The sequence below is a fragment of the Scomber japonicus genome, chromosome 9 (genome assembly GCF_027409825.1).
Source record: "Scomber japonicus isolate fScoJap1 chromosome 9, fScoJap1.pri, whole genome shotgun sequence".
Lineage (NCBI taxonomy): Eukaryota > Metazoa > Chordata > Actinopteri > Scombriformes > Scombridae > Scomber > Scomber japonicus.
In genome coordinates, this window is record NC_070586.1 from 10,006,057 (window position 1) to 10,032,855 (window position 26,799).

The 26,799-nt window shown below is 40.3% G+C and overlaps 2 protein-coding genes and 1 non-coding gene across 3 annotated transcripts in view; 1 reads left to right on the forward strand and 2 right to left on the reverse strand.

Annotated features, from left to right (window-relative positions):
* The first annotated feature begins 295 nt into the window (after nucleotides 1-295).
* On the forward strand, nucleotides 296-8,443 carry cfap157 (cilia and flagella associated protein 157). The gene is made up of 9 exons (XM_053325467.1): nucleotides 296-438; nucleotides 1,551-1,822; nucleotides 2,208-2,361; nucleotides 2,555-2,822; nucleotides 3,193-3,314; nucleotides 4,209-4,359; nucleotides 5,131-5,315; nucleotides 5,513-5,653; nucleotides 8,335-8,443. Exons 1-9 carry the CDS (start codon nucleotides 296-298, stop codon nucleotides 8,441-8,443), a joined length of 1,545 nt encoding a protein of 514 aa, XP_053181442.1.
* Nucleotides 4,096-4,167, reverse strand: trnac-gca (transfer RNA cysteine (anticodon GCA)). Its single transcript has one exon. It is a non-coding gene; the product is annotated as a tRNA-Cys (tRNA).
* Nucleotides 8,444-10,036: 1,593 nt separating the features above from the next.
* Nucleotides 10,037-26,799, reverse strand: part of kank1a (KN motif and ankyrin repeat domains 1a) — a 28,940-nt gene continuing 12,177 nt past the window's right edge. Inside the window, exons 2-11 of the mRNA XM_053325018.1 lie at nucleotides 23,981-26,635; nucleotides 20,926-21,105; nucleotides 18,209-18,317; nucleotides 17,818-18,051; nucleotides 16,477-16,564; nucleotides 15,246-15,465; nucleotides 12,933-13,075; nucleotides 11,699-11,899; nucleotides 11,185-11,283; nucleotides 10,037-11,076 (exon numbers count right to left, since the gene is read on the reverse strand). Coding sequence (XP_053180993.1) covers nucleotides 11,014-11,076; nucleotides 11,185-11,283; nucleotides 11,699-11,899; nucleotides 12,933-13,075; nucleotides 15,246-15,465; nucleotides 16,477-16,564; nucleotides 17,818-18,051; nucleotides 18,209-18,317; nucleotides 20,926-21,105; nucleotides 23,981-26,635 — 3,992 coding nt within the window. The 3' untranslated portion in view covers nucleotides 10,037-11,013. The remainder of the gene's footprint in view (nucleotides 11,077-11,184; nucleotides 11,284-11,698; nucleotides 11,900-12,932; nucleotides 13,076-15,245; nucleotides 15,466-16,476; nucleotides 16,565-17,817; nucleotides 18,052-18,208; nucleotides 18,318-20,925; nucleotides 21,106-23,980; nucleotides 26,636-26,799) is intronic.

The window sequence follows — 26,799 nt, forward strand, 5'->3', positions numbered from 1 at the left end:
TACTCTAATTTCATGGCGTCACATTTCGTAATATTAAAACAACCATATATTGTACAAATGACCCCCAAAACACCAATTAATCACCACAGCATAAAATCTGCGTAATAATTCGGTATATTTGTTGGAAAATATCGATAAGTGTATCACATTTTATTCTATTGTAGCCAGAGGTATCAGCGTGAAGTGTTTAACTTTTCGAGGAGTCCCTGAAGGCAGCATTGCCTAGCAACGACATAGTTTAGTTTCTCTGCTGGCTCAATGGGCTCCAACTTTTGCTGACTTTCTCCTCGATATAATGCCCAAAAAGAAGGACAAGAAACAAGATGAAGACAAGAAAACAAAGAAAAAAGAAAGTGTTACAGATAAACCCGCCCCTGACGACAGTGAGAAAGATTTATACCGGACTCAAATCCGATATTTGAACCAGCAATTGGAGAGGTAACTAACTTGGGGACTTTTTTACAAGCCTTTTTAGGAAAATACATCAAAATAAGTTTCTTTAAACGCAAAGTGATGCAAGTATGATAACACATAGATGCAAGTTTGTGTTTGTAAATAGACGACAACTTTGTTTTTTAAACTTAGAAAGATAGAAAAAAATCACGTCATTAATGTGACGCCACTTCCGTGTCATTTCATTCATTAACTTTGTCACTTTACAGTAAAGCTTCCTCGTTTAAAGCTTTATTGGGCAACAACCAGTATATAAATTGCAGTAGGGTGGATTAGGGACACTTTTTGCAATTCTGACTTGTTCACTATATTTAAATATGAATCAATTATATCATTATATCAACATCTAATATCATTAAGACATCCCTGAGATGTTTCCTTGTTTAATCGGAAGACATTTTTTAGATATTGTACTCAAAAGGAAAATGGTGTATATAATAATATTCCTCATGCATAATCATTACAGAATTTGTAGATTTTATAACCTGGGACGCTATTTTTTAGGCTTAGAAATACTTTGATTTATACAAAGCAGCCTTATATCAGCCAAAGCTTTCTGATTCTGAACTTGCTGCCTATATATTTTGCTTTCTCATCAGAAAGGTTAAAAAACTAGTAGCCTGTTTATTCACATGTGTAATGTTACACGATATAACTAACACAGTTTGCATATACTAGTTAGCTTTAAAATAACTGAATAGAAAAAGTGATAAATGCACTGGAGTCTAGTTGTCCTACATTCCCCTAATCCACCCTATTTTAGTTAAAGATGCATACAAAATACTAATTTGGATAATAATATGTGTGTTATATGTATGAAGTCTCTATGCGAGAGGTCTCCTATTTCACTGTAAAGTAATTTCTTAGTGTATGTGCACTGGTGGCTTCAAGTTTCCACATCACATTTGTGTAAGTTGAATATTGGACCAGGATGGTCTTCAAACTAGATGTGATTTCCAAAACTTTACACATGCATCTTTCTAATCTGCACCATGAAGCTCAAAGATCCAACTGTATATGAACAAGAAGAAAAGCATAATTTTGAGTGTTATATCTAGATATACTGAGAGATTTATATGTCCGGCCTTCTGTTATAGATATCAGCTGAAATGTGATGAACTGGAGAAGCAGAGGAAGGACTTCGACGCTCAGTACAGCACACTGGAGAAAGAGAAGAAGGACATTGTACAGTATCTGAAACGCGCCCTGCTGGAGAAGGAGGACGAGGTGGACGAGCTGTCGGAGCGCCTGCAGAGTCAGCAGCAGGCTGCTGAGAAGGACAGAGACGCCCTGCAGCTGCAGCACAGTCAGCAGAGGCAGGAGCTTCAAGACCGTAATGATGAACTCGCAGCGGTGAATGTGACACTGGGTGAGATTAAACAGCTCCAGTCAGGGTCAAGTTCATCTCCTACTGTGTTACTGGTTTAAGAATGGTAACTTTTCTCTTGTGGTTTGATGTTTACTTCTTGAAATAGAGGCTGAATGTTGGAAGGGACTTTATTTTAACATTAAAAATAGTTGTCAAACAGCAGTAGTCAAATTGGATGTAATCTTTAAGTCTAGTGCTTTTTCTTATTGCACCTGTACCTGCTTTGATACTATTTACCACAGATTTTTTCAGAGTCACTTTCCTGCTTGTAAGTTGCTTTCCTTAAAAACATCTGCCAAATACTAAAATGTTAATGTCATCAAAAACTGGATTATTTGTGTAATATGGTTTCTTTTCTTTCCTCTCATCTCATCCCTCCTCCCAGTGGCGAGGCTGGCTGATCTGGAGGAGTTTCAGAAGCAGAAGGAGCAGCTTATGTCCAACATGGAGTTTCTGGAGAAACAGTTGTCCAGTCAGGAGGAGAAGCACAAAGCAACCATCCATAGCTTGGAGATGAAGGCACTGCTGGAAAAGAAGAGGTTCAGTCTTGGACAGACTGTCACAGATTTAGAACATATGGCAGAAAGCACAATATTTGAATTGTTTGAATTGAAGTGTTACCAAGTCCAAACAAGTGTCTAGCAATCTTCTGTTTTCCTGTTCATGTGTGCCCAGATCATTACCTAAATTATAACTTCTCCATCTTTCCCTTCTTCCGTTCCCGAACAAAAGGTTGGAGAAAGAGATGGAGAGCCATGTGGCGGCCATGGCGGCAGAGGTGCAGCACCTGGTGGACCAGAAGGTCCCAGAGACGACCAGGTTGACTGTTCAGGAGAACAACGAGGTGAAGACCCGATTCAGCCAGCTGTCTGAGCAGGCTCAGGTGCTGGTGGAGGAGAACACAGCCCTGAGAGTGAAGAAGAGTCAACTCAGCGTGGACGTCGACATCCTGGAGCAAACGCTCAGCGGGATTACTCGTGAGAGCTGCATCCGTAAGAAGGTGAGGGGAATAATATTTCACTGACCGTTACACAACCTCAGACACACACTCACTGTACTCACTCTAATGTAAGGAGATTTATGCATATCTTTTACTTAAGTAAAAGTACCAATATAACAATATTAAAATAACTAATTACAATTAAAGTCCTGCATGAAAAATCATATTTAAGTAAAAGTACTTAATCATTAAAATGTACTTAAAGAATGAAAGTTTAATCATATATTATTATTACATATGACATAATTAGATTATTAATAGTGAAGTGGTAGAGCAGCATGTTACTGTTGTAGCTGTTATCATTGTCACTTTCATCAACGATCAGATAAATATGTGACTGTTCCCTGATTTGACGTCTTCCCTCCATCAGGTGGGGGAGCAGCTGACAGAGAAGTGTCAGCAGCTGCAGGTGAAGCTAAACGACAGCAGGCAGGAAGTCGAGCAGCTTCAGACTGAACACAAAGGATTCCTGGCAGAGCTGGAGGCTCTCAGGTTAAAGTTTACTCTGTCGCTACTCTGTCCACAACACTGACTCATGTTTTATTCATGTTAACAGCAATAAGCAAGAAACTCTATTTACATTGTTATGTGTTCAGTCTGTTATTTGTCTATAACTTGCTTCATTATTTTTATTAGTTGAAGAAGTAAAATACTGTGAAGATGGCAGTCAGATAGAGAGACAATAAGGATGAGCCAAGATAAGAATATATGACAAAGACTAAGTAAAGTAACACTTATAGTTATTGGCAAAAACATAAATGAGCCATAAAGAAGCCCCCAAATAAAGATAATAAAGAATAAAGACAATAAAGAAGCCAAATAGGGAAAGTAGGTTTTGATTTAAAAAAAAAAAAAAAATTTCAAAAGAAAAGAAAGAAAAACACAAAAAATAGAACGAACACAAGCAAAACAATATGTAAATCCGTGATATTGATTAAGGAAATAAATGCCTTATATCAAGCAACATTTTGTGTTATGAGTTACTTTTGTTAACATGGTTGTGAAAAGTAACATCAGTGACATTTTAGAGGTTTTTACAAGTTTTTCATCTAAACAAAAAACTATAATCTTTAAAAGAAGACAAACAGCAGAGAGATAAATATCAGATTGACCTTCCATGACGTGAAGCAGATTTTTTTTGGACAGCATACCAGAGTTAAAGGCTTGAACATGGCAGTACTGGTGTTAGACAGTACCAACAGGCCTCACAGAGTGTATTGAACCAGATGCAGTGGAGGTCACATTGATGGGAATTGATGCATAAAGCTGACTCAGGGGGCATCCGGACTTGAACCGGAGACCTCTTGATCTGCAGTCAAATGCTCTACCACTGAGCTATACCCCCACACGTTTACACTGCCGTCACTAAAACTGTTCTGTTTTCAGACTGGACCGAGCTGCAGCATCTGAGCAGTGCAATGAAAGCAGAGCTGAGGTCAGTCAGCTGGAGGCTGAGCTGCTGGAAGAGAGGAGGAGGAGGATCAGGACGAAGAGCAACATGCAAGAAGCTGCTGTTACTCTCAGACAAGTCCTGATGGTAAAACACTGTGTGTGGGGGAGGGGGTTATTATTCGTCATTTCACGAGACAAACAGACAGGTTAACAAAGGAGAAGAGTTAGGCAGTAAAGGTAAAAAATCCACATTAGGAAAACACAGCAGTCAAATCAATATAAAACCAAGCTGGAACTACTTCACAAACATCTGGTTTTAGACTTGATTCATTCAGTTGTAATGTAAAAACAAGTGGGTTAAACATTTTTACCAACAAGTCCATGACCCAGCCTAGCTTATTAGCCTTGCTGACCCTTTAAATAAGCATAATTAAAACCTAGCTGACCTTCTGCAGCCATGAATGAAAATAACCTCTCTAATTCACTGCAGTAACTTCACTAACGTCCGCTCAGTATAACCGCTCTAAATGCTCTGACGTGATCATGCGGATCTAGTCTACACATTATGATCCACATCAGAGCAGCTGAACTGCTAAGCTCATTAATGCGTGCGTAAGAAGCAAATACAGAAGCATGAGATTATATTAAAGCTATATAACACAGAAGAGGCTGAGGTATCATGGCCTGGAAATGAAATCTTGCTGATCTTGCATAACAAAGACATTTTGAATATCTCCAAATGTGAAATTGTTACTTGCATATAAAAATGATGTCATGGCATGCTAATGCTAATGGTAGGCTAATAATGTACTGAACAGTTAAAGCAGTTCCTGTTACATCTCAGTTACATTTAGAGGTTATTTCAGCCTCAGAAAAACATATTCATGACTTCATCTTTCATGTTTGTGTCTTGCAGGAAGCGCACGCAGAGCAGGACCCCGAGGTGGACTCTGTCGTCCAGTGGAGGCAGCTGATGCAGAAGCTCCTGGTGGTCCTGGACAGACCCGCACCGCTGAGGAATGACTCCTCCCTCACCGGCTCCACTGCTGAGAGCGAGCAAGTGAACGAGTTGCAGGCCTCTGACCCTGCAGCAGCAGCCAGGTACACTCAAGTGCATCGTGACACTGTGAGAAAAAGTCCCAGTTGTTGACAGTACAGCTTATTATTGAAACATTACAGTTACGTTTTTGGCTGTGATTGAAAGAAATATTTTAGTTTACTGAACAGATTAAATCTACCTTCAGCACCGGACCGAGCTTTCCTGTTTAGTTTCCAGCTTCCTGTTTGTTGTCTTACAGAAACAGAGCAGAAGGAACCATCAATCCAGCTTTGAGTTTCCAGCTCCAGCTCGGCCTCGCTCCCCGTCCCGCACTGAAACACAAACATGTACTAACAGGAACAGAAGCTGGACCCAGCAGCACCCACCTGCCTCTGCAGAGGTTTGTTAGGATCCCAGAAATGAGCTGCAGGGGGCAGTGTTGTATTTGGAAGTACAGTCTCAGTTTGTTTTATTCATCACTGCTGACTTAGGCTGTGTCCCAATTTGGTCCAAATTGCGAGGCTGCATCCTCGAAGTGCGCATTTCGAGGCCGATTACGTCACAACGCCGCGCGAAGGCTGTCCCAATTCGAAGACTCCTTCAAATGCAGCCTTGAAATGCGGCCTTCTTTTCCCTCTTTTTCGAGGATGCATCGCTACTATCCTTCGCGGCCTCCCAAATCCCAAGATCCTTTGCGCGGCGCTGTTTAGTGCCGCGAAAACACAACAATGGCGACACCAACAGGTGAAGACTCTTCATTCAAGTGTAAGTATTGGTTTGTTTTATTTAATTATTTTTACTTATTACTACTTATACTTTTATACTTTTACTAATTACTTATATTTTATTACTTGACTTATATCTTATATATATATATATATATATATATATATATATATATATACATATATAAATGGACTAAGATGAACAAATTTAGATTTTAATAAAGAGCTACGTTTGGGATTATCACTATTATATGTTATACTTCATTATTATCATTATTATGATAATTTTTTGCTATATTAGAACCCTTTTGTCTGTTGACATAGTAAAAAAAAACATGTTTTACATTACATTTTGTTTTATTTTTGTTTTAGGGAGCAAGGAGCAAACCGAGCTCCTGATTAAACAAAGAGGGGAAAATGACCATCTATTCACGGGGGCCAAAAACTCCGCCACGGCGGGATGGAGGTAAGGCTGATGTCCATTTTTGTACATCTTTGCATCCCTGTGTTGATGTGATCTTGTGTTTACATTTTCTCTTGCTTCCCTCTGTGTTTAGAGCAATACTGGAAAAGATTGGGCTGAAGGGGAAGGTCCAGCCCTACCAGGCCAAAAAAAAATGGGACAATTTTAAAAAATATATATAAAGTAGGTAGCCTACAGGTTTGGATTAGTTTTACTGTTACTAAATACTTTTGCTGAAAATTGCTGACATGATTGATTTCCACTGCCTTAGGATTGCAAATATCCAGGGACAGGGGAGGGGGCCAGCGGCAAGCCCACTGCTGGCACTTGGCCGTGGTTTGTCCTCATGGATGAGGTACTGGGGCAGAGGCCATCTATTGCCCCCCCTGTCCTCATTGCCTCCATCCGTGAGGACACACCAGGGCCAAGTGCCGCAGTGGGGGAGCAGGAGAGTGAAGAGGAGGAGGAGGACCAGCCAGGGCCCAGGAGGAAGAGGAGGAGGGAGGATGACCTCCTTGACCTCATAAAGGAGGACATGAGAAGGCAAAATGAGGCAGAGGAGAGGATGGAGCAGGAGGGGAAAGACAGGATGGAGAGGCTCTTCTCTCTCCTGGAAAAAGTAATAGAAAAATAAATATACATCTATATAGATGTGTTTAATTTGATTTTATTTATGAACTGTGTTTATTTATGATTTTTCTTTATTTTTTATTTGATTGTGAAGATTTTGATGTTTTATGTTGTTATTAAATAAAAAATATTGTTCATTGTTACACGTCTATTCCATTTAGTATTTACAACTTCAGTACAATTTATAACAGGGTTGCATAAAGTGCTACTGTTCAGGAAGAACAAGGGATTAAATATTTTCTTTTATTATCAAGTGATGAAACATTTCACTATTTACAAAAATTACATCAGAAATAACTATTTACAGATTATTATTATTTTATTATTCTTTCTCTTGTGTGTTTTCCTTCTTTCTTCTTCTTTCTTTCTTTCTTTCTTGTCAGTTTTCTTCTTTCTCTTGTGTGTTTTCCTTCTTTCTTCTTCTTTCTTTCTTTCTTTCTTTCTTGTGTGTTTTCCTTCTTTCTTCTTCTTTCTTTCTTTCTTTCTTTCTTGTGTGTTTTCCTTCTTTCTTGTGTGTTTTCCTTCTTTCTTCTTCTTTCTTTCTTTCTTTCTTTCTTGTGTGTTTTCCTTCTTTCTTCTCCTTTCCTTTATTCTTCTCCTTTCTTCTCTCTTATAATTTTGTCAGCTTTTTCACCGTCTTTTCGGTCGAGACGTCTTTCTCGTCTTATGGGCGGGAACAGCTGGTGACGCAACCAGGAAATGCCTCGAAGGCTAGACCGTCTCATTTCACAACGGTTGATGCGTCCTTCGGAGGTTCCTCAAGGCTGCATCCTTCGAAGGCCGCAAAGGCCGCGTCCTTCGAGGATGCAGCCTCGCAGTTGGGTCCAAATTGAGACACAGCCTTAAAGTCTCCATCAAATGACCTCACTTGACTTCTATTTCCTGTAAGACATCATCCTTCATAAATCTTTGAACATCCAATCTTTTCCACCTATCCTATTTCATGGGGACTTCAAATTAAATCTTTCTTGTGAGAACTGGTTCTAAAAATAGCCAACTTCAATTAAGGATTAGTTTAACTGTGTGTTTTAAAGGAATATTATCACCTAAATATCATCATTTACAATACAAACATACTTTGACCCAGTTTGCATGAGGAGCTTTGATCAGTTTAAATTTTCACTCATTTAACAAGAATCTCACTTTTTGTTACATTGTTCTGTTGAAATCAAGCTATAAGATATAAATGTGCTCAAAACTATCTTCCAGATGTGTATTACAGCTGTCTCTCTCTCTCTCTCTCTCTCTCTCTCTCTCTCTCAGGAAACCCGCCGGTCAGAAGATGACCAGATCCGCTAACCTGACTCAGACCGATTCATCTGTGAAATTCTTGACCTCCAAAAACTCCTTCGCCAAACTCAAATCACAGTGACAAAACATATTTCCATATTTTAAACACTTCATATCTCTAAAAAAAGAGAAGATAAAGTCCTCTGATTATCAAATTTCTTTGTTAAAGTGAGCCTGAGTTACACAGCATATGTATCAATGTATGTTTGACAACATAAGTCAACATAAGCTGCTGTTCATACCAGACACAGTAAGGATGCTGCAGTGTGTCAAATCAAACATTAGCTCATTTAATTTCTTATTAATCCAACTTTTTATCGATATCTGAATCAATGTGTTATTTCCTCATTCAGAAGACACTGAAGTGGATACTTTATCATATCACAACAAGTTACCAAATCTGCAATGTCGCTTTTAAAAGAATAATATTTGTACTGTTTTAGTTTATTAATCATGATTCTTTCACATTTCCACTTAAATACTGTACATGATCATCTACTGTCAGACTGTGATGAGCAGCCAGCACTGAATTTGCTGCCGGTCTGAACACAGTCAAAGAGTTTGAGTAAATTTTAAGTTTTGTTCTGAAATGACGACCTCAGATCAGATGTCAATCATGAAGGCAACATGTGCCAAAACATTGATTTGTAGATAAATGAATAAAAAGACGTTACGAGCGTTAGAACGATATTTAAAAAGGGTTTGTTTTAGTAGTTTTTTGACCACAAACTGATTCTCAAATGTTTAATTTATATGATTTTTACGGCCCCGAGGATGAAACCCAATAATCACATCAGTAAAATACCTCGATATATACTATGGACCGGCACAAATTGTATATAGACTTTCAGGGTTCCCTGATGATGACTGATCATGACTTTTGCTCTAGCGAGGTTTAAATTTTTCATCATGAGTCGTTATGAGATTGCCATAAAATCTGGTTCACACGTTCACATTCTGCTCAGAGTTAACTAACTTTGGTGATCCTATTTTCCTTCACCTTCACCCAGTTAATGACCAAATATCTGTGAATCTAATGACATCCCATCAGCCTCAGCTGTACTTTGTGCCATTTAATGAACACTAAAATGATAATGTGCCAAAATAAGATGGGGAAACTTTCCTTTTTAGTGTCGGGCATCAGTATGTTAAGCATGCGGATGTAAAGCACAGTGGCACTTTGAGCTGTGGTCATGACTCTTTTTAAATGATTTAACATTTGGCTTTACAAAACAGGACTGATGACAGGTTGAGCCATTTTTAACCCATGAAATTTTTATCTTTATAAATTTAGTGTCAATATTAACACCAGAATTGACACGTTTCATCACAGAAGTCATATGATTTATTTTATAAAACAAGTGGCAGTACCTCTTTAATTAAAAAATATTTTAAAAAGACCTCAATGAACTGAAAAACACCCTGAAATAATGTATATTACAACTACATTTAATATGTACATCTAAAGAATGAACACCACATGAACAAAAAAATTATTAGCAGCAAACTATGTCATAACCTTGGAAATTTGATTTAAAAAAAAGACATCTTTGGATTGAAACCGTGTAATTAATATTGTTGATGAGCAGGTATGAAAATGAGTCATAGCAAGGTGCTTTATGTGAAAGATTGTCTAGATTGGAACAAGCCTCTATAATGAAGACAAGACACTATATTATTTAATTGATGTTTATTGTAATATGGCAAAGTCTCAGGCACTTCAATTCTCATTTGAAGATGAAAGTCAGTACCTTGATGCTTACTAGAGGAGGACAGACAGCTTATATATTACACATTGGAGACAGAAAGAAACTGGACACAAGACAAAAAACTGAGTATAACTAACACTAACGACCACTGTATGTACAATGAAATACAAATATCTGCATTAAAAACTATACTTTGATAAATATATAACTTCATGGATTGTTAAGTAGTAATAGGAAATATTCAAAATACTGTGATTCTTCTTTTTAAATAGATACAAAGGATTTGTATAAAAGTACAATTTCTCCAGTCTAGGTCACGTTTATTCATTGATGCATTCGTCCACATGAGTTGTACATATACTGTAGAGCTGGGTGCACGTGTTTGAGAGACCGGGATAAATGAGGCGAGCAATATATACAGGAAATATTTCCTCTAATGAGTGGGTGAATAAGTCTTCATCCGTCTACTCTGATGCGTATTACGCTAAAAACAAAAGAAAAATAAATCACATATGAAGGTGTTTTGGTGCTCTTGAATGATCAACATTGAGCTTTAGAAATAAAAAAAAACAAAAAAAGTTGTCAAATTGCAAAAAAAAAAAAGAAGGAAAAAAATAACGAAAAAAAAGGCATTTATTAGTTAAGTGTGTGTGTGCATGTTGGTTTGAACTCCGGTGATTTGCTGACGACTTGATGATATTTGATATGATGGGACTGGAGGCACCGGCTGGTTACATTCATAATCTAAGAAAGGGCACTTTGGGCTCGTCATGGAGGCAAATGTGCATTTAAAAAAACCCAAAAAAAAGCATCCAGAAATCTCATTGGTTGGTTGGTTGGTTTGGTGCCTGGGATTAAAGTCCCTCATCCAGCTGTGGGTAAGGCATCGTTCAGCGTGAACCAATAGCAGCGCAGGGTTTGTGGGCAGAGGCGGGTTCCTCCTCTAATCAAACATGCTCCTCCGAGTGGGACTTGGTGACGTCTTTCTGCCGAGTCGAGGCGTCCCCTAGAATTACACAAGGACAGACAAACACGTGTGAATAGATCGTGTGGCGGTTAACGTGTAAAATAATCATAAAATTAGAGGCACAAGGTAAAACTAACGAGGACGTACCGGTGACTGGGCTTTGGAGAAGTTGACATGTGCATAAAGCAGCACGGCAATGTCCTTGTGTCCTGCTTCCAGAGCTATGGACAGAGCGTTACTCTCATCCTGGAGGAAAGAAAGAAGAAATGAGACCAGGATTAAAAGACAAACAGAAGAAAAATTTGAAAAATGCAAGGACTACCCAAAAAAATTCTCCCCAAATTGAAAATATGATACCACAAATATCTGCAATTATTAAGATTTAAGCAGAAGTAAAAAAGATTTCTTCTATGTTTTTATATATTCTGGGTTTAGCAGTTAAAGCATATTCACAATCACTATTAAATCCTCCATCACCACTCACTATCCTGCTGATAGATAGATAGATAGACAGATAGATAGAATGATAGAATGATAGATAGATAATAAGACTATATGACCATCACAGTCCTCATTTGGAGTTAATTATTGTATGAAATGTTAGTTAGCAGTATTTCACTTGCAGCCGATTTCAGTTCCATTCACTTTGTGTGTTACTCACGCTGTCGCTGAGCGTGGCGTCGCAGCCGGGTTGAGCCAGCAGCAGCTTGACGATCTCGACGTGCCCGTGCTCGCTGGCGCACATCAGCGCCGTGGATCCCTCATCGTCCTGGATGTTGACGTCGGCCCCGAAAGCCAGCAGAGCCCGAACCATGTCCATCCTGCCGTGACTGACCGCCAGCATCAGTCCCGTCTGACCAGCCTGACACAGAGCAGTGAGAACAGCAACTTTTACTACACTTATTCTCTCCATGTACGTTGTTTGGGGTTTAAAGATTTGGCTGGTTAAGATTATGTTAAGGCATGTAAATACTAATAAAAACAAATTTAGAACTTTAGAAACTTTAGAGGCAGCTTCTTGTCCTGAGTGTTGAATAAGAAGGACAAACAACAAGGGCTGTTTAAGTTAAAGCAGCACTGAAAACAGACTTTATAGATTAGCACACATATTGATGCTAAAACAGTTGTTTGAGGAGTCGATAGTGAGAAGAGTTACAATTTCTGATAGACTGCGATAAAGTTTTGACATTATTTCCTTACTTGATTGATCTGTGTATGTCACAAAAAAGCTCATTATAGTGTAAGAGCCCATGTTGCTTATTTTACCTGACGAATAATTTTCCATCTGTTGGCCGGTTAGTTGGATGTACTATATAACAAGGCACTCAGATGTTTCACGTTTGTTGCTATAGCAGTAAATAATGTCTCATACACACTTACTCATTAAGATGATGCAGATTTACTCTTTGAAACTCACCAGAAATGTTCTCCACAATCAGAAAACTAAAATACAAATACAATACTATCTCTAAAATATAATCAAGCAGCTGAGCTCAAAGTTTGTTCTTAACTTTCAAAAAGTCCAAACAGTTGCCTTCCTTCACCACTAGATGGTGCCACAGCATATATTTTCTAAATGACTCTAAAGTTCACTTGAAGTTGAACTTTCTGATGAACTATTTTGCAGTTTGGATTTTAATGAGACTCTTTTGCTTAATCTAGTTTTATACATTCCTTTTTTACTTAGTTAATCATAAAAAGATCCTTTTAATGTTTAATGTTGCTGTCATATGTATAAAAAAAGGTTAAAATCTAACCAGATGATCTGTTCTGGACTCTTCATCTCTGCTCATTGAAACCTAAACCATGTGTGCTTTCTGTTGGTGCCCTGTCGCTGCCTTCTCACCTTTGACCTCTGACCCCCCTCTTCCCCTCCCACCCCAACAGCTACTGACCTGACTGGCTCGGGCGTTGACGTCGCCCTTGCTGAAGAGCTCCTCCACAATGCGCATGTCCTTGGGCGACTCCACGGCGGCCAGCGCGGCAAGCATGATGGGCGTGTATCCCGCCTTATTCTGCTGGTTCACGTTACACACATCTGAAAACACACACATGCACACACACGTTAAGCACTCTGAGGGAGCCTGAGGGAATACTTCTTCAGTGCGGGTGGTCCTGGTGGGAATCAAACTCTAGTACTCTGACTCGCTGCCTGTGATTGACTTGTCGCCGGCTGTCACTCAACGACACAATAATGTACAAGCACTTGTGTCGAGCCTGAGATGCTTCAGTCAATCACGTCTCCTCCCTGACAAAAACACTACACATAGTCCTGGGGACGGGGGGCTGCATTGTCCGCATCCTAAAAAAAGGACTCGCACAGAGAGGCGACGACGACGACATCAGAGCCCGGACGGGGAGGGAAAGCGAGCATGAGGGTGGCTGCCCGGCCCGGCCGGCGAGGGGAGGAGGAGGAGGAGGAGGAGGATGAGAGGTGTAAGGAACTGGGACGGCAGGAGGACAAAGGCTACAATGGGAACAGGGGGGTGGGATAGGCTGTCACACAGCACAAGGACACAAAAGGCCGACGAGACAAAAGGCCTTTAGAGCAGCGAGTGGCCGGGACCTCATCACACTCTATTGAGCCTTCAGAGAGAGATCGCTGCGTGGATGTATCGAGGAGGAGTGGATGTGATGTAGAAAAAGAATAAAATCTATTCTTCCTGTTTGGCTTCTGTGTTGTGTAGTTGATACAAACAAACATTTTAGGTTTTACAATCTTAACTTTTATCTTAAACTTTAAAACATAGTGATGATTCAGGTCGACTGTGTCTAAATGTTTATGTTCATTTAATGCTGAAACTATGTGTCGATGCTATTCTTGGTCAGATCTAACTTGTAAAAGAGATGTTTGACCTCGATGGGACAAATCTGGTTAAATAAAGGTTAAAGAAAAATATACATTAGGGTCTAATTTCCTTTTTTCTTTGCAAGTTTTGTTTTCTGTGTTCTGAATGTTTTACAAGCATCACATCTTCACTTTAAAATGCTTTAAGACTCTTTGTTGCAGTTTACTACTTCAACTTTACATTTTCTCAGCACTGCATCCAACTCTCTTAGTCAGAGTCACTACTTATCTGAGAGGCAGGCTGCATCTTATTGTCATTATTTTCTGGATATGGAGGGTTACTCAGAGAGGCCGTCATGTTGCATGTTGATAAATGTTATAAGACAGTTTAGCCTGTATTTGTCTGCAGGCTTTCAAAACATCTGTACAACATCTGTATTTGAATAAATAGACCTGATTGTAAGTTCTCCAGTGACAAGACCTCAAACAAGCCAATATTAATGGATTTTAATCAATTCTGTTGTTTTTTTCTTTCATATTTCTATATGTAATTGATGATCTTTGGCACTACAGTTCCCATAATGCTATAATCATAAATGTAAAGAAGAAATATAATGCGTCTAAAATGATTGAATGTGTCTTTTTTCTATGACTTCTTACTAGATATATGGATACTTGGTGGCACCACTAAAAAGAGCAGAGTGTCTTCATTTTTGATGTTTGTATGTTTCAGATTTTGAGAAGAGGGATTGTGAGTTTTGACTCATATTGTAACAATCAGGGTGTATCTGTGAGGAGCAGCCAAAGACATGAGGAAGAGGAAGAGGAAGAGGGGAGCAGAGATGCAATCAGTGCACTTACATAACATGATTTCTTAAAAAGGGGGAAAATGAGAATGAGAAAGAGATTGGAGAGAAGGGGTAGACTGCAGTTCGATGAAGAGATCAGGAACACAACAGATTTTGGCAGCCTGTTAAAGAAGCTACAGGAGTAAAATAAAAACCTTGGCTGTATTTTAAGAAAAACTAACACAATCCCAGAGTATTTGATGATTTAGGAAAGCCTTGAGACATTTTAAAAGCACTTTACGAGAGACAGAGAGAGGGAGTGGGGGGGTGCTCCTTTCAAGTCCTTTCTCCATTTCAACACGAACAGGAAATTAAATTCAGTCAGACACGCAGATGCTCCTCAAAGGGTTTTGATCTTATTCACAAGCAAACATTCAGACATGCTTTATGGACGCGTGAAGATTAGAAGAATACTTGTAAACTTTTTTACATTTTTAGTGGTGAGACTGTTTTGTTAATTCCTGTTTCCTGTGTCAACTTCAAACCATCAAGGGTGAGAAGTTTTCTAAAGACCCCATGTCAAATGTTATTTTATGTCTTTCAGGTTATCGGACTCATCCTGCCGTCCTCACCTGCATCCAGCAGCTTCTTCACCACCTGGAAGTTGGAGTGCGACACGCTGTAGTGCAGCGCCGTGTTGCCGTTGCCGTCGGCCATGTTGACGATGTGGCGCAGCACGGCCGGCGAGATGCCCCCGAAGGCCCCCAGGTAATCCTCCACCATGGCCGCCAATGCCGCCTTCTGGCTGGAGATGCGGAACCACTCGTGCTGAATGGTGTTCATACAGGCTCTCTGTGGAGGCGGGGACGGACACTCGTTAGGGATTAAAAACTGGATCAAGAGACGCAGATGTGCTAAATCAACATCAGGAAGTGCTGAGCTTGATTAAAACTAAATATTTGACCTTTAAAGTCAGTTTGAATCAAAAGACAGAGCTGCAGATAAATCAGGTTGAAACTTAAATTGTAACACTTCAACATAAAACCAACCAACACAACAACTAAAGCAGGAAACATGATGATAATGATGGGACCAATGTGATTAATCATTATACTTTACTGTTTTCGATTCTTCCCAGCAGCTCATAACAATAATTCCTTTTGACATAATTACTTAAATTAATGCAATCTGGACTGAGACAAGCAACAGAAAATGGATGATCAATTAACCAATAAAAAATGATCTATTAATTTAAGTTTATCAATCAATCAATCCATTTATATAATGGCAAAGGAAGGAAGCTTAGAGGAAACTGAAGTAGAGACGATATATAAGAGTAAAGAATGATTATCATGTAATATTATTTTCAGTACTTCCCAGCAGTACATAACAATAATTCCTGATGATATAATTAATTTAATTAATGCAATCTGGACTGGGACAAGTAGCAGGAAATGGATGATGGATTAACCAATAAATTAAAAACTAACCCCCCACCCCACCCCACTCCACCCACAGACCTGCAGATAGCCTGATTATACAAACAGTAACATTTTCCTTCTTGAAAAAGAGAAAAAGAAAACGTCGGCGGAGCTATTTTAATATCGTGACTTTGTTTGCTATAAAAAAATATTCAAACACTAACCAGTAACCAGATGTGATGTGAGTTGATGAAAGCTTTTCACTTAAGAAATAATCATAAATACCACTGAACTGTCAAACTGTATGAGATTTATATGAGATTGGACTGAATACTGTGGCCTGATATTCTCCTTTGGATTCAAGCAGGGTTAGATTACTGTGGATTATAACATAAAACACACAGTACAGAGTGATAAAAGCAGAAATGTAACCAAAACTCACCAGATCTTTACTGCTCACAGCCTTCGGGTCACTGAGGTGAGTTTTGAGAACGTTGCTCGCAGCCAACATCTTCTCACTTAGCTCATACCTGCAACCAGAGTCCACACAATCAAAAGTTATTATTTTAACATACAAATGACTTCAATCCATCGTGCTGCATTTACTAATATGATGGCAGCAGTTTGTTTTTTTTTATCATCAAAGCATTTCATCATTATTATTTATTGCGTCCGAGGGGAGACTGAAGATTCATTTTAAGCTGTTTGGACAATAATATTTTATCCTATTCTATTAAAAGTTTTTTTTTTATAAAAAGGACAACAAGCTCTGCTCAGCTTCTGCTCTTTATTAAATGTTGCTGCAGCTGTTTTGTTCATGATCGAAAAAAAAAAATCTAACAAACTTGGAGTAAAATGTTGCTGATGCAGCTTCAGGCAAAAAGTCTGCAGTTTGTCTTCTGATTTATTTATCATTTGGAAAGTAACCAAAGAAAGATTTCTGCTGACTCATTTGTTTTATGAAAGTTAAAAACAAAGAACAAAACCCCCCAGACTGTCCCAGGTGCATGATGGTCATTTACCTGCCAATAAACCTTTAGCATGACCCAGTTATTAGACAACAGGATATAATGGTTAACGACTCTTTAAGCAAAGCAAGTCTGATTGCTACTTATTGTAACAAGTTGCATTAATTTACTAGATTTGACCAGTTCAATAATTGTGTTATTAGAATCATTTTATGATAGTCATTTTAGTTAAAGCATGTATTCTGCTTGTGAGTGGCCTAAAATCATCTGTATTGGAATAGATTGACATTTATTTGCTCATCAAGCTTTCTCCCTGTGAAGTGTGTGTTTGTTTGGACAGCAGTGTACAACATTTATGCATTGCTATTCTGACATTTTGTTTCAGAATAAAAGCGCAATTAGAGGAAAAAAGTTCAAGTTAAATTACAAGAAAATAAAAAGTCTGAAAGTTAAACATAATATTCGTGTTGTCAATCATGTTTGCACGTTTCTCTTAATGTGGAACATATGTTTGACTTATTTATTGTTGTATGTGTGAATTTCTTGTACACAGATCTCAATGAGACTGTTTAAATAAAGGACAACATAAATAAATGTGGTGCAGCAGAAATGTGTTTTCCATCAGACCATGTTGGGAACCATTTCAACAACAAAAAAAATCTATAATAAATGCTCAAAATGGGCAATAAATACCTTTAGTCTTAGTGTTTCTTCTCATTCAACATATGACACATATTAAACCCACAGAGAATCATTCACAATCATCTATTATTAAACACTTTTCTTTTTTTTAAAATCATATTTTTGTGGCCCACCTCTCTCTCGCCTCCTGCTTCTCTGAACTTTCCTCCTCGTCCTTCTTGTCCACATCCTCTGCTCCTTCAGGCTGGAACTCCTCCCTGGTGTTCTTTCCCTCCACGTTCTTGTATCCCTCGTTTCTTACGCTCTCCTTTTCCTCCTCTCCCCCTTCCTCCTCCTCCTCCTCTTCCTCCGACCCAGATGAGCTGCTGTCCTCCGAGCTGGAGTCGTCACTCGATGTAGTCTCGTACCTGGACCAGAAGGGGGCGACAAAGGTTCAGGTGCTTGCACAGTAAGAAAAAGACTGAGGTAACCTATAAAACATCTATCAGACTTATTAGTAATGGATTAAAATCATGAATGATAATCTACTTAATTATTAATTCATGAATCCAGCTGCCAACTCACCCTCCGTTCACCCCGACGAACTGCAGGTTCTTCTTGGTGCCGTTTGAGTCGGGTCGGCCATCTTTCTTTTTCATGATGGACTTCAGGGTGCTCTGACTGCATGGCTGCCCTAAACACATGAAAGCAAATACACAGAATAATTAAAATGACATCATCACATCATCACGTGCCCACATTACAGCAAAAAGTAACATTTATCAAGAGTCTTTTTGTGACATTTTCCAGTTAAATGTCCTCCTAAAACTCTATGGCATTGTGCTCATGTTATTCATGAAAATGACAAAACTGGTATGCTCTATAAAGGTGGTGATTTATTGTAAACGTAAGAGAGTTCAGGAAAGTTCAGGAAACCCTCATTTATTTCATTTGCTGGCTCCAAAAGTGTGAAAAAAGTATATCCTGGTTGGTTTTCAATCAGTCAAATAATAAAAGATTCTTAGTTGAAGCTGAATGAAAAAACATCTTTCAAAACATTTATGGATAGAAGTCTACAAAGATCTTTTTCTCAAATCTGATGTCTCACTTGGAGACATTGTTGTTGAGGCTCTGTGGGACAGAAACAAGAACGTCTCTGTTTGACTCTGTTTACTGAAAGTGGCAGCGTGACAAGTCTTAAACGATCCTGCCTCTGGATGAACAGCTAAACCTCCAGGTCTGCCAGTAGTTACAGAAAAAGTGTGAACGTGTCCAGGTAAATGTTAAATATGTCTGATTTTACAGTAACTCTTCATTTTACTAGCCTGCAATTTCCTAATAAGTTTCCCTGTAAGAGCGGGTAAATATTGGGAAAGTAAAAAGGTTTACAGACTGTTAATAAGCAGCCGTTGATTTCAAAAGTGACTCTGTTGAAAAACTGCCTCACTTAAATACAATAAAATACATAAATAGGCTTTTCTTTAGATGAATTTCACATTTTTGTATTTTCAGCTGACCTCTTGTATACTGACTGAAAACTAGGCTAAACCAGCAATTAACTGGAATCAATTTAATTAGAAGCATATCGATTAAAGTGTCTGAAATAATGAGCTTTTTCCTGCAATTAGAGGCAAATTAAAGTGTCATTTCCTGGAAACATCAAAATTGCACTCATGAAAAAAAACCATGACACTTTGAGGGGAACTAAATCAAAGTTAAATTCTCCTTATCAAACCCTCATTTGCACTCATTTGCACCCTTTCCTCTTTAAACTCAGAAACATCCTGCGGTTGAGAGCAACACTAAACTTCTAACACGACCGGTCACTTCATTACAAATAGCTGATAACGCCTCAACGCTCCACTGAAGCTTTTCTGACATGATCAAGAGCTCTGGCAGGGAGGAAAGTAGCCATTAAGTGTCCGTCTCATGTTCTTTCCAAAGCTATCTGTCAGCGAGGCATTGGAAGTTGCCCCAAACCCTGAAGTATCTCAGTCACTTTAAGTACAGGCCTCGAAAACCAAAATACCAGCTGAGAGCCAGAGCACTCAGCACATCTGCCAAGACTTGCCCCGGCGGATGGGGGCCTCTTTTTTACTGCTCCGGGGGACAACAGTGGAGAGGAGAGTGTAGAGTGTGAGTGTGTGTGAGTGTGTGTATGTGCTGATGCATGCGTCTAACAACTGGCGTATGCACCCTCAGTAGCAACAGAGTCATTCAGCATGTTTCCCGTGTTTTGACAGGTGGGAGCGTGAGCGGCATGAGGGAGCTCGTCAGGAGGAATCTGGGGGCTGACGCTGATGTTTGTTAAATGTGAAATCTATTTAAAAAGGGGAGGGAGGGGGGCATTCAGGTGGGGTTATGCACATATTGGCAGCTGTAACACTAGTGTAAGCTCTTAACTCCTGCACCGAAAACAGCTGCAACTTTTTTTTAAAAAATAAAACAGAGATTATCACTTCGCCAGATATTCAGGATCTTTTTAGTTCGTTTACCACAGCTTAAACATCTGGCCAGATTTACACTCTCCTGCAGTTTACAGTGCTGTGTTGTCACGTGTTTTTCATTTTTTTGGCTCTGGATTAAAGTGCCGACGCTGAGCTTTGAAGGTGTTTATTGGGTCAACTTGTTTTATACACAGACCCTTCAATTTTAGGACAATGATTGGTAACAGACAAAGCAACGCAGGAGATTTTGGGGGGGCGGAGGGGGGGGGGGGGGGGAGCTGTGGCTCAGAAGTAGAGCGGGATCAGATGATTGGTGGTTTGATTCCCCTGCTCATCTAGTTCGCATGCTGAAGTGTTCTTGGGCAAGATACCCTAAATTGCTCCCGAAGGCTGTGCTGTCAGTGTATGAATGTGTGTGTGATTGGGTGAATGTTAGCATGTATTGTAGAGTGCTTTGAGTGGTTGGAAGACTAGGAAATTGCGAAATAAATGGAGCAAATTGACCATCACCAGGGAAGACAGTTACCAAGTGTTTAAATATATCCACCATAATGATAGATCAATAGTTTTGTTGTCCAACTAATCTCTGTCCTTTAAAATGAGGGAGACAATGTATAAAAAGGATTCCTATGAATCACCTGATACGGTGTAGAAAAGATCCAAATGTAAAGAAAAAGGTAATAAGGCATCCTACAGTCAGATATTCATTATGAATCTGTGTCAAACCCAAATGTGGTTGCTAGAAATTCTTCAAAACATGATATCACAAGCTAAAATTCTCATATTCAATCTCTGGCAACAACTTCTGAGGTGGTGTTGCATGTTTTAAGGCAGGTTGGTGAAGGTAGTGGGTACCGTGCAGCGCTGTAGACATCTGCAGGTCCATTCTGCTCTTCTGCTCGGCTGCACTGAGCTGCTGCTGCTGCTGCTGCTGTACAGGTGTGTTGGCAGGGTCATCTGCTTGTGTCGGGCCTGATGAAGTCCTCTCAGTCTGCGTCCGAACAGTGAGCGACTCGGAGGAGAGCTGAATGCTCTCTGAAAAGAAGGAGTGACAGACAAGAGTCAGAACACAAATGCAAAGGTAGGGTTTGAGACATTAAAAGGTCACTTGTGGAGTTTGTCACAACTACAGATGCTGAACAGAAATGTGTTGATGAGATGGTCCCTGTGTTGTTTGAAACTCTTCAGAAAGCACAAAAAACAGACATGCATGTTAAAAGAGGAGTGGGAGATCTGGATAACTTGTATTCTATAATCGCTTAAGTTTTAGCAGCCAACCTCTACCTGATAAATACTGCACTTATAAGTTAGGCTAATAATTTATCTTCATTCTTACTTCAACTGGAAACTCCTCATTAGTACTTACTTGGCTAATCTTACCCATCACCTCACCCTAAAGCAAATAAAACTAGCATTTATGCCAAATTCTGATTCTGTCTATCAAATGAAAGGGGCTCCAAAATGTTGGCAAGAAGCTGGTGGCATTAAGGAACCAATAAAAAAGGAACTGCTAAATAATGTTAATAATACAGGTGTCAAAACATTTACAAAAACCTGTTTGTAAATGTTTTATGAGAAAATATGTACCAATTAGATGGAATATAAATATAGGAAATGCCTAACAAACAATATACACCACCACACAGATTGCTTGGAAAAGTGTATATATACACAAATCAGCTGTTTTCTATCAAATGAAAGGGGCTGCAACATGTCACAGTTGGTGGCATTAACACACCAATAATGTACAAAATGACTGCTAAACAATGCAGATATCAAAACATTTACAAATATCTATAGGCTATAAATGTTTTATGGAGGAAATATGCACCAATTATAGGGAATATAAATATAGGAAATGCCTCATAAATAATATACACACTACAGAGTTTGCTTAGAAAAGTGGATGTACACAAAACTCTGCTCAACAGTGTACTTTTAACTTCAATTACTCCTCACACCTAAATCTGGCACTTAAAACATAACCAAAGAGACCTCAGAGTGGTTTCATCTTACGCTTTTAAAACTGAAAACTGTCAAACATGTTTTATAAATAACAAGTCCAGCATGTTGTGGGGTGTTCAACTCACATTCTTGACACAAGACAAGCTTCAATTAGGTGATGAAAAGGGAGAAATTTGACTTCCTTGCACTTTTATTCTGACCTTATTGCAACTTCCAACCATCACTACCAGCTTAAGAGACACTTTAATGAACTTTTATACCGTTGTTCCCACTGAGCTCATTATGTCCAGCGCTGTGATTACACTGAAATTAGCTCCTTGAACAGGAACAAACAGCTGGGGTAAGTCATCCCACATTCCCAAAGAGGCCAGCAACTGACCTGAAACAAGCCCTCCGCACACAAGACAGACAATCAGCCTGCGTTAATCTGCCAGCCAGCATGAATGCAGGTTATGTAACTCAGAAGGAGCCATGAATCAGCATCAACAGTGAGGTGTTAGTGAAGGGAGGGCGGCGGGCAAAAATAACAAGTGGCCGATTGGTGCGACGTTACTGGCTCCCAAAAGAAATGAGCTCATTGTTGGTTTGCGTCCAAAGCCCCCGCTGCATTTTTCGGGGTCAGAGATAACTTTGGCCTGTCTGATCCTATCAGGATTCTCTTTAGACTGTGGGTGAACGCTCTACCAACAACCCCACACTCCAGACCAGCTCCTGTACAGTACTGAACAAACTGCACCTTACACGAGCCGTTTCATTTGAAGTACGCAATATTATGTCAGTGCAGCCCTGTGAGATACAATGAAAGTTATTTAAAAAAAAAAAGACTTATAAATAGAATTTACATTTTGGGGTGCAAATAATGACAGTATGACTGCAACTAACAATTGTTTTCATTATTAATTAATCTGTCCTATCCTTCATTAATCAATATTAGTCATTAGGGCATCAAACTGTCTGAAAAAGCCCAAAGTGATGTCCTGAAATGTCTTCTTCTGTCCTGACTAACAGATCACAGCATAAAGATATTTAAGTTTACTATTAGAAAAGACTAAATAGTCAAGAAAATATTTGCATTTAAGTTGGAAACAATCAATCTTTCCTTTAAAAAATGACAATAAACTGTTCTTTTTTATATTTACCTATTAATACTACTAACTATTTGTTGCAGCTGCTAAGTGCGACTTGAAAACATGTAATATATAAATACTGATTCAGGAAAAATTCTTGAAAGTTAAGACTGAAAGCTCATTCTTCACCTCGGACTTCACAGACAAAACAGAAGTCCTTTGAGAAAAATGGAAATTTGAGAATCTACATTTCGGCAACAACTCAGCCTGCTGAGGAAGACACAATCAAAAGCTCCAGAGCAGCTGTGAAAAAAGGGACTTTGTGGTGAGATTGTTTTATTATGTCGGTGTCAATTCTTGAAGGGTTTTGTAACTTATAATGTTACCTACGAGATAAAACCTAACATGTCTAAGTGCCCTTGAGCAAGACATTTGATATTGTGTGAGTGTGTGTGTGTAAAATTGTGAATGAGAGGCAAAGTTAAGTCTGGTGAAGGTAAAAAGCGCCAAACATGTGCAGATCATCTTCCTTTAATTATTCAGTCATAATGAGGGACATGTGTATGGAGCAGATTTAATCTATTGAGTAATAAACCATAAAAGTAGAAAAAAAAGAAACTAAATCAAACTCTGCACTTTCTCTGAGACACTAAATACACGACAGCCTGTTTGCCAGCTACAATTATGTGTGTTTGTGTGTATTTGTGTACATTTTCTGTGTCTGCCCTTGAAACTATGCTAAAATTGCCTTACATGACTTTCAGCCAATCACCACAAGACCCATGTGTGTGTTTTTGCTACACTTGCGGAGCAGTCGTGTTCATGTGTGCATGTGTAGTCATTACCCTGCTCCATGCTGGTTGTGGTAAACCTCTCACCTTTTTTCGAGTCCAGAGAGTCTGACTGCAGCTTGAAAATGTCCTCAGCGCTCCCGTACTTCATCACCGAGTTGATGGATGACAGCGTGCTGACCAGCTGACTGTTGATGGATCCAAACTGGGACTGCGGCTGACCAAAGGCTTCTGCAAGCTCGCTGTAGTTCTCTGCCAGCAGCATTTGTTGCTCCTGTAGCAGTTTCTGCACCCTCTCAATGTAGTGGTCCAGTCCAGCTCCGTCCTGGGCCTCAAGTTGTAGCGGTGCAACCTTCGTCTTAACCTCCTCGGTTTCCTCGCTGCTGCATGCGGCAGACTCAGCTGGTTGGGAGGGGCCGCATGCTATGTTCCTGGTTTTTAAACCAACCAAGAAGTTCTCATGAACGCTAACAGGTCCCACTCCACATTCTTTGGTTTTAGTAGAGCTTGGTTTGCTGAGGAATGACTCCACATCTGTGGTGGTTCCAACAGCAATCGAACGCATCTTTGCTGTTGAGTGAACGTCTTTAACGAGTCCTTCCCCGGCAGCAACCGTCCTCGTTTCAGTCACAGTTGTGTTGGTGTGCTTTTCACAAGTGTTAAACACCATGTTGGTGAAAGAGTCAGTCAGGACAATTGTTTTTGTGTTGGTGGACTTGCTTACGACTTCTGACTCAGTATTGGTCTCCTGTGTTGCCGACTGAGGAGCAACCATGACACCAGAGTCCACTTTGCTCACAAGTTCTGGGTCCGTTCCTTGTGACACCAGCATCTTGATAGGACTAACGATCACATCCACTGAACAATCTCCGCAGCCAATTGACCTCGACTCCTTACTCAACTCCGTCATGGGTTTGCAGAGGGCTAAGCTGTCCACTGACTCCTCCGTGTTTATTCCCACCTCACAAATGTTCAGCTCTGTGCCAACCTGCTGGTGAGACATCTCCACCCGTCTCCCTACACACTGGTCATTTACTGCCACACGCTCATGCACCACCCACTGGTCCATTGGGATCTCTGGGCCAGTGGCAATGCTCTGCACACTAGGTTGACAGGACACTCCTATAGTATGGGTATCTATAGTTTTAGTTGAGTTAGTATGGCTGAACTCCAGATGGTCACCCACTCCCTGGCTGCGCATCTGGACTTTGGCCTCCACGCAGGCGCTGTACATCTCAGGCTTGGCCATCAAACCTTTATCTGCTTTTTTCTTGTTTGACCCACCAGCCGCTTGTAGCTCGAGCTTTAACTTGCCCATTTCCATTTGATGAGTTGTCTCTTTCAGCTGTACTTCCAAGCGGTAGATCTTCTCCTTCAGTGCTTCGATGGTCTGTTGCTGTAGCTCGATCTCTTTCTCAGCTTCTGTGGTCATGCCCAGCATGGCCTCGTTCACACCGACTGCTACACTGTGAGCTTCCTGGCGCTCCGTCCCAACGCCTGCATCCCGGAAACAATGTTCTTTTGTCGACTTCCTCTGAGAGGGAGGAAGGTTGTTCATGTTTTCATCTGTAACTACACCAATGGACTTTTGGTGGGCTTGGTTTTGTTTGAGGTTATGAGGCTGAGTTTCAACACTGTTATTGTCCTGGGTCGTCTTCTCCAGAGCTTGGACCTCTGCTGTCAGACGCCTGAACTCCTCCAGCCGCTGAGCGTTCTGTTCCTGGGCTTCAGGCTCCATGATGTGTAGCTCTGTTTCTTTTTGGATGGGGCCTGGGTTCTCCATTTGGTCAGCACTACCTACACTGTAAGAGCGCTTGCGGAAACCAACAGGACCTTGATTTTTGGACTGAGCAGCCAGTTGTCTTTTCTCCTCCTGCAGAACGGCAATCTTAACCTGTAAGATGGGAATGGTTTTCACCTGCTCCTCTAACTCTTTCAGCTTCTTGAGGGCCACAACCATCTGCTCCCGGATTTGTTGCAGATGTAATGGGCTGACGTTAGTCACTGGTGTGGTCATGCCGGAGCTCATGGGGCTGTGGCGGATGGAACTGCCCATGGATGCTGGGTAGTAAGGGTTATACTCTCCATTGGGGAGGTGACCATTAATGGGCAGAGGCTGATGGGTGCTGGGAGAGATCTGGCTTGGAGCTACTGAGCCTGAGTAAGAGGACGAGCTGCTTGAGCCCATGCCACCGAAGCTGGCGAGACGACGGCGGGGCATCGGAGGCTCGCTGAGCGGCTGCATGAGCAGGCGCTCCTGTTCTAGACGACGACGAGTCTCCATTAGGGTCTTCTCCACTTGGGGGTTGTGACGAGGGGCAAACCGGGGTGAAGGTGGTGGAAGAAGCTGTTTAAGCTCTGCTGTATTTGAGTATGATTGTTGCTGGGGGGCTTCACAGGCTGCCCTGGAGAGGGTGGGGGTCAGCGGAGTAGAAACCTGGGGCCTGGAGTTGAAGAAGACTGGGGACTGCTTGTCATCGCTGTTGGAGGAGGACAAGGAGTCTGTGGAGGTCCATTCAGCCTGATTGCTGCCCCCACCAGTGCTGCCCCGAGGCACTGCCCAGGGTTTGCCCACTTTGGGCTTCCTCTGGATACTCAGCTTCTTAATGGTGTTGCCCCTCTCAATGTCATCGACATATTTGAGGAAATCCAGGTCTAGCTGATAACCGTAGGGAGTTTCAACATAGTATGGGGCCACAGAGTCCTTCTCGTCTTCTGTGCTTGGGCATCTTTGTCCTCTTTCTGTGAAAGAGACCATGAAAACATAGAATTAGTGAAGTGTTTAGGATGACATCCGAGTCTCATTTCAGTCTTTATGTAAAACCAGTATATAATATTTTCTAATCATTGCATGTCGACAAATGTAAAAAAGGTAAATTGCACAAAGTTGTTTTAAAGTCCTTTCA

Coding starts and splice junctions, on each gene's coding strand:
- cfap157 (XM_053325467.1), top strand. CDS start 296: ATGCCCAAAAAGAAGGACAAGAAACAAGATGAAGACAAGAAAACAAAG. Junction 4,360..5,130: donor CTCTCAGACAAGTCCTGATG/GTAAAACACTGT, acceptor TGTGTCTTGCAG/GAAGCGCACGCAGAGCAGGA. Junction 5,654..8,334: donor ACCCACCTGCCTCTGCAGAG/GTTTGTTAGGAT, acceptor TCTCTCTCTCAG/GAAACCCGCCGGTCAGAAGA.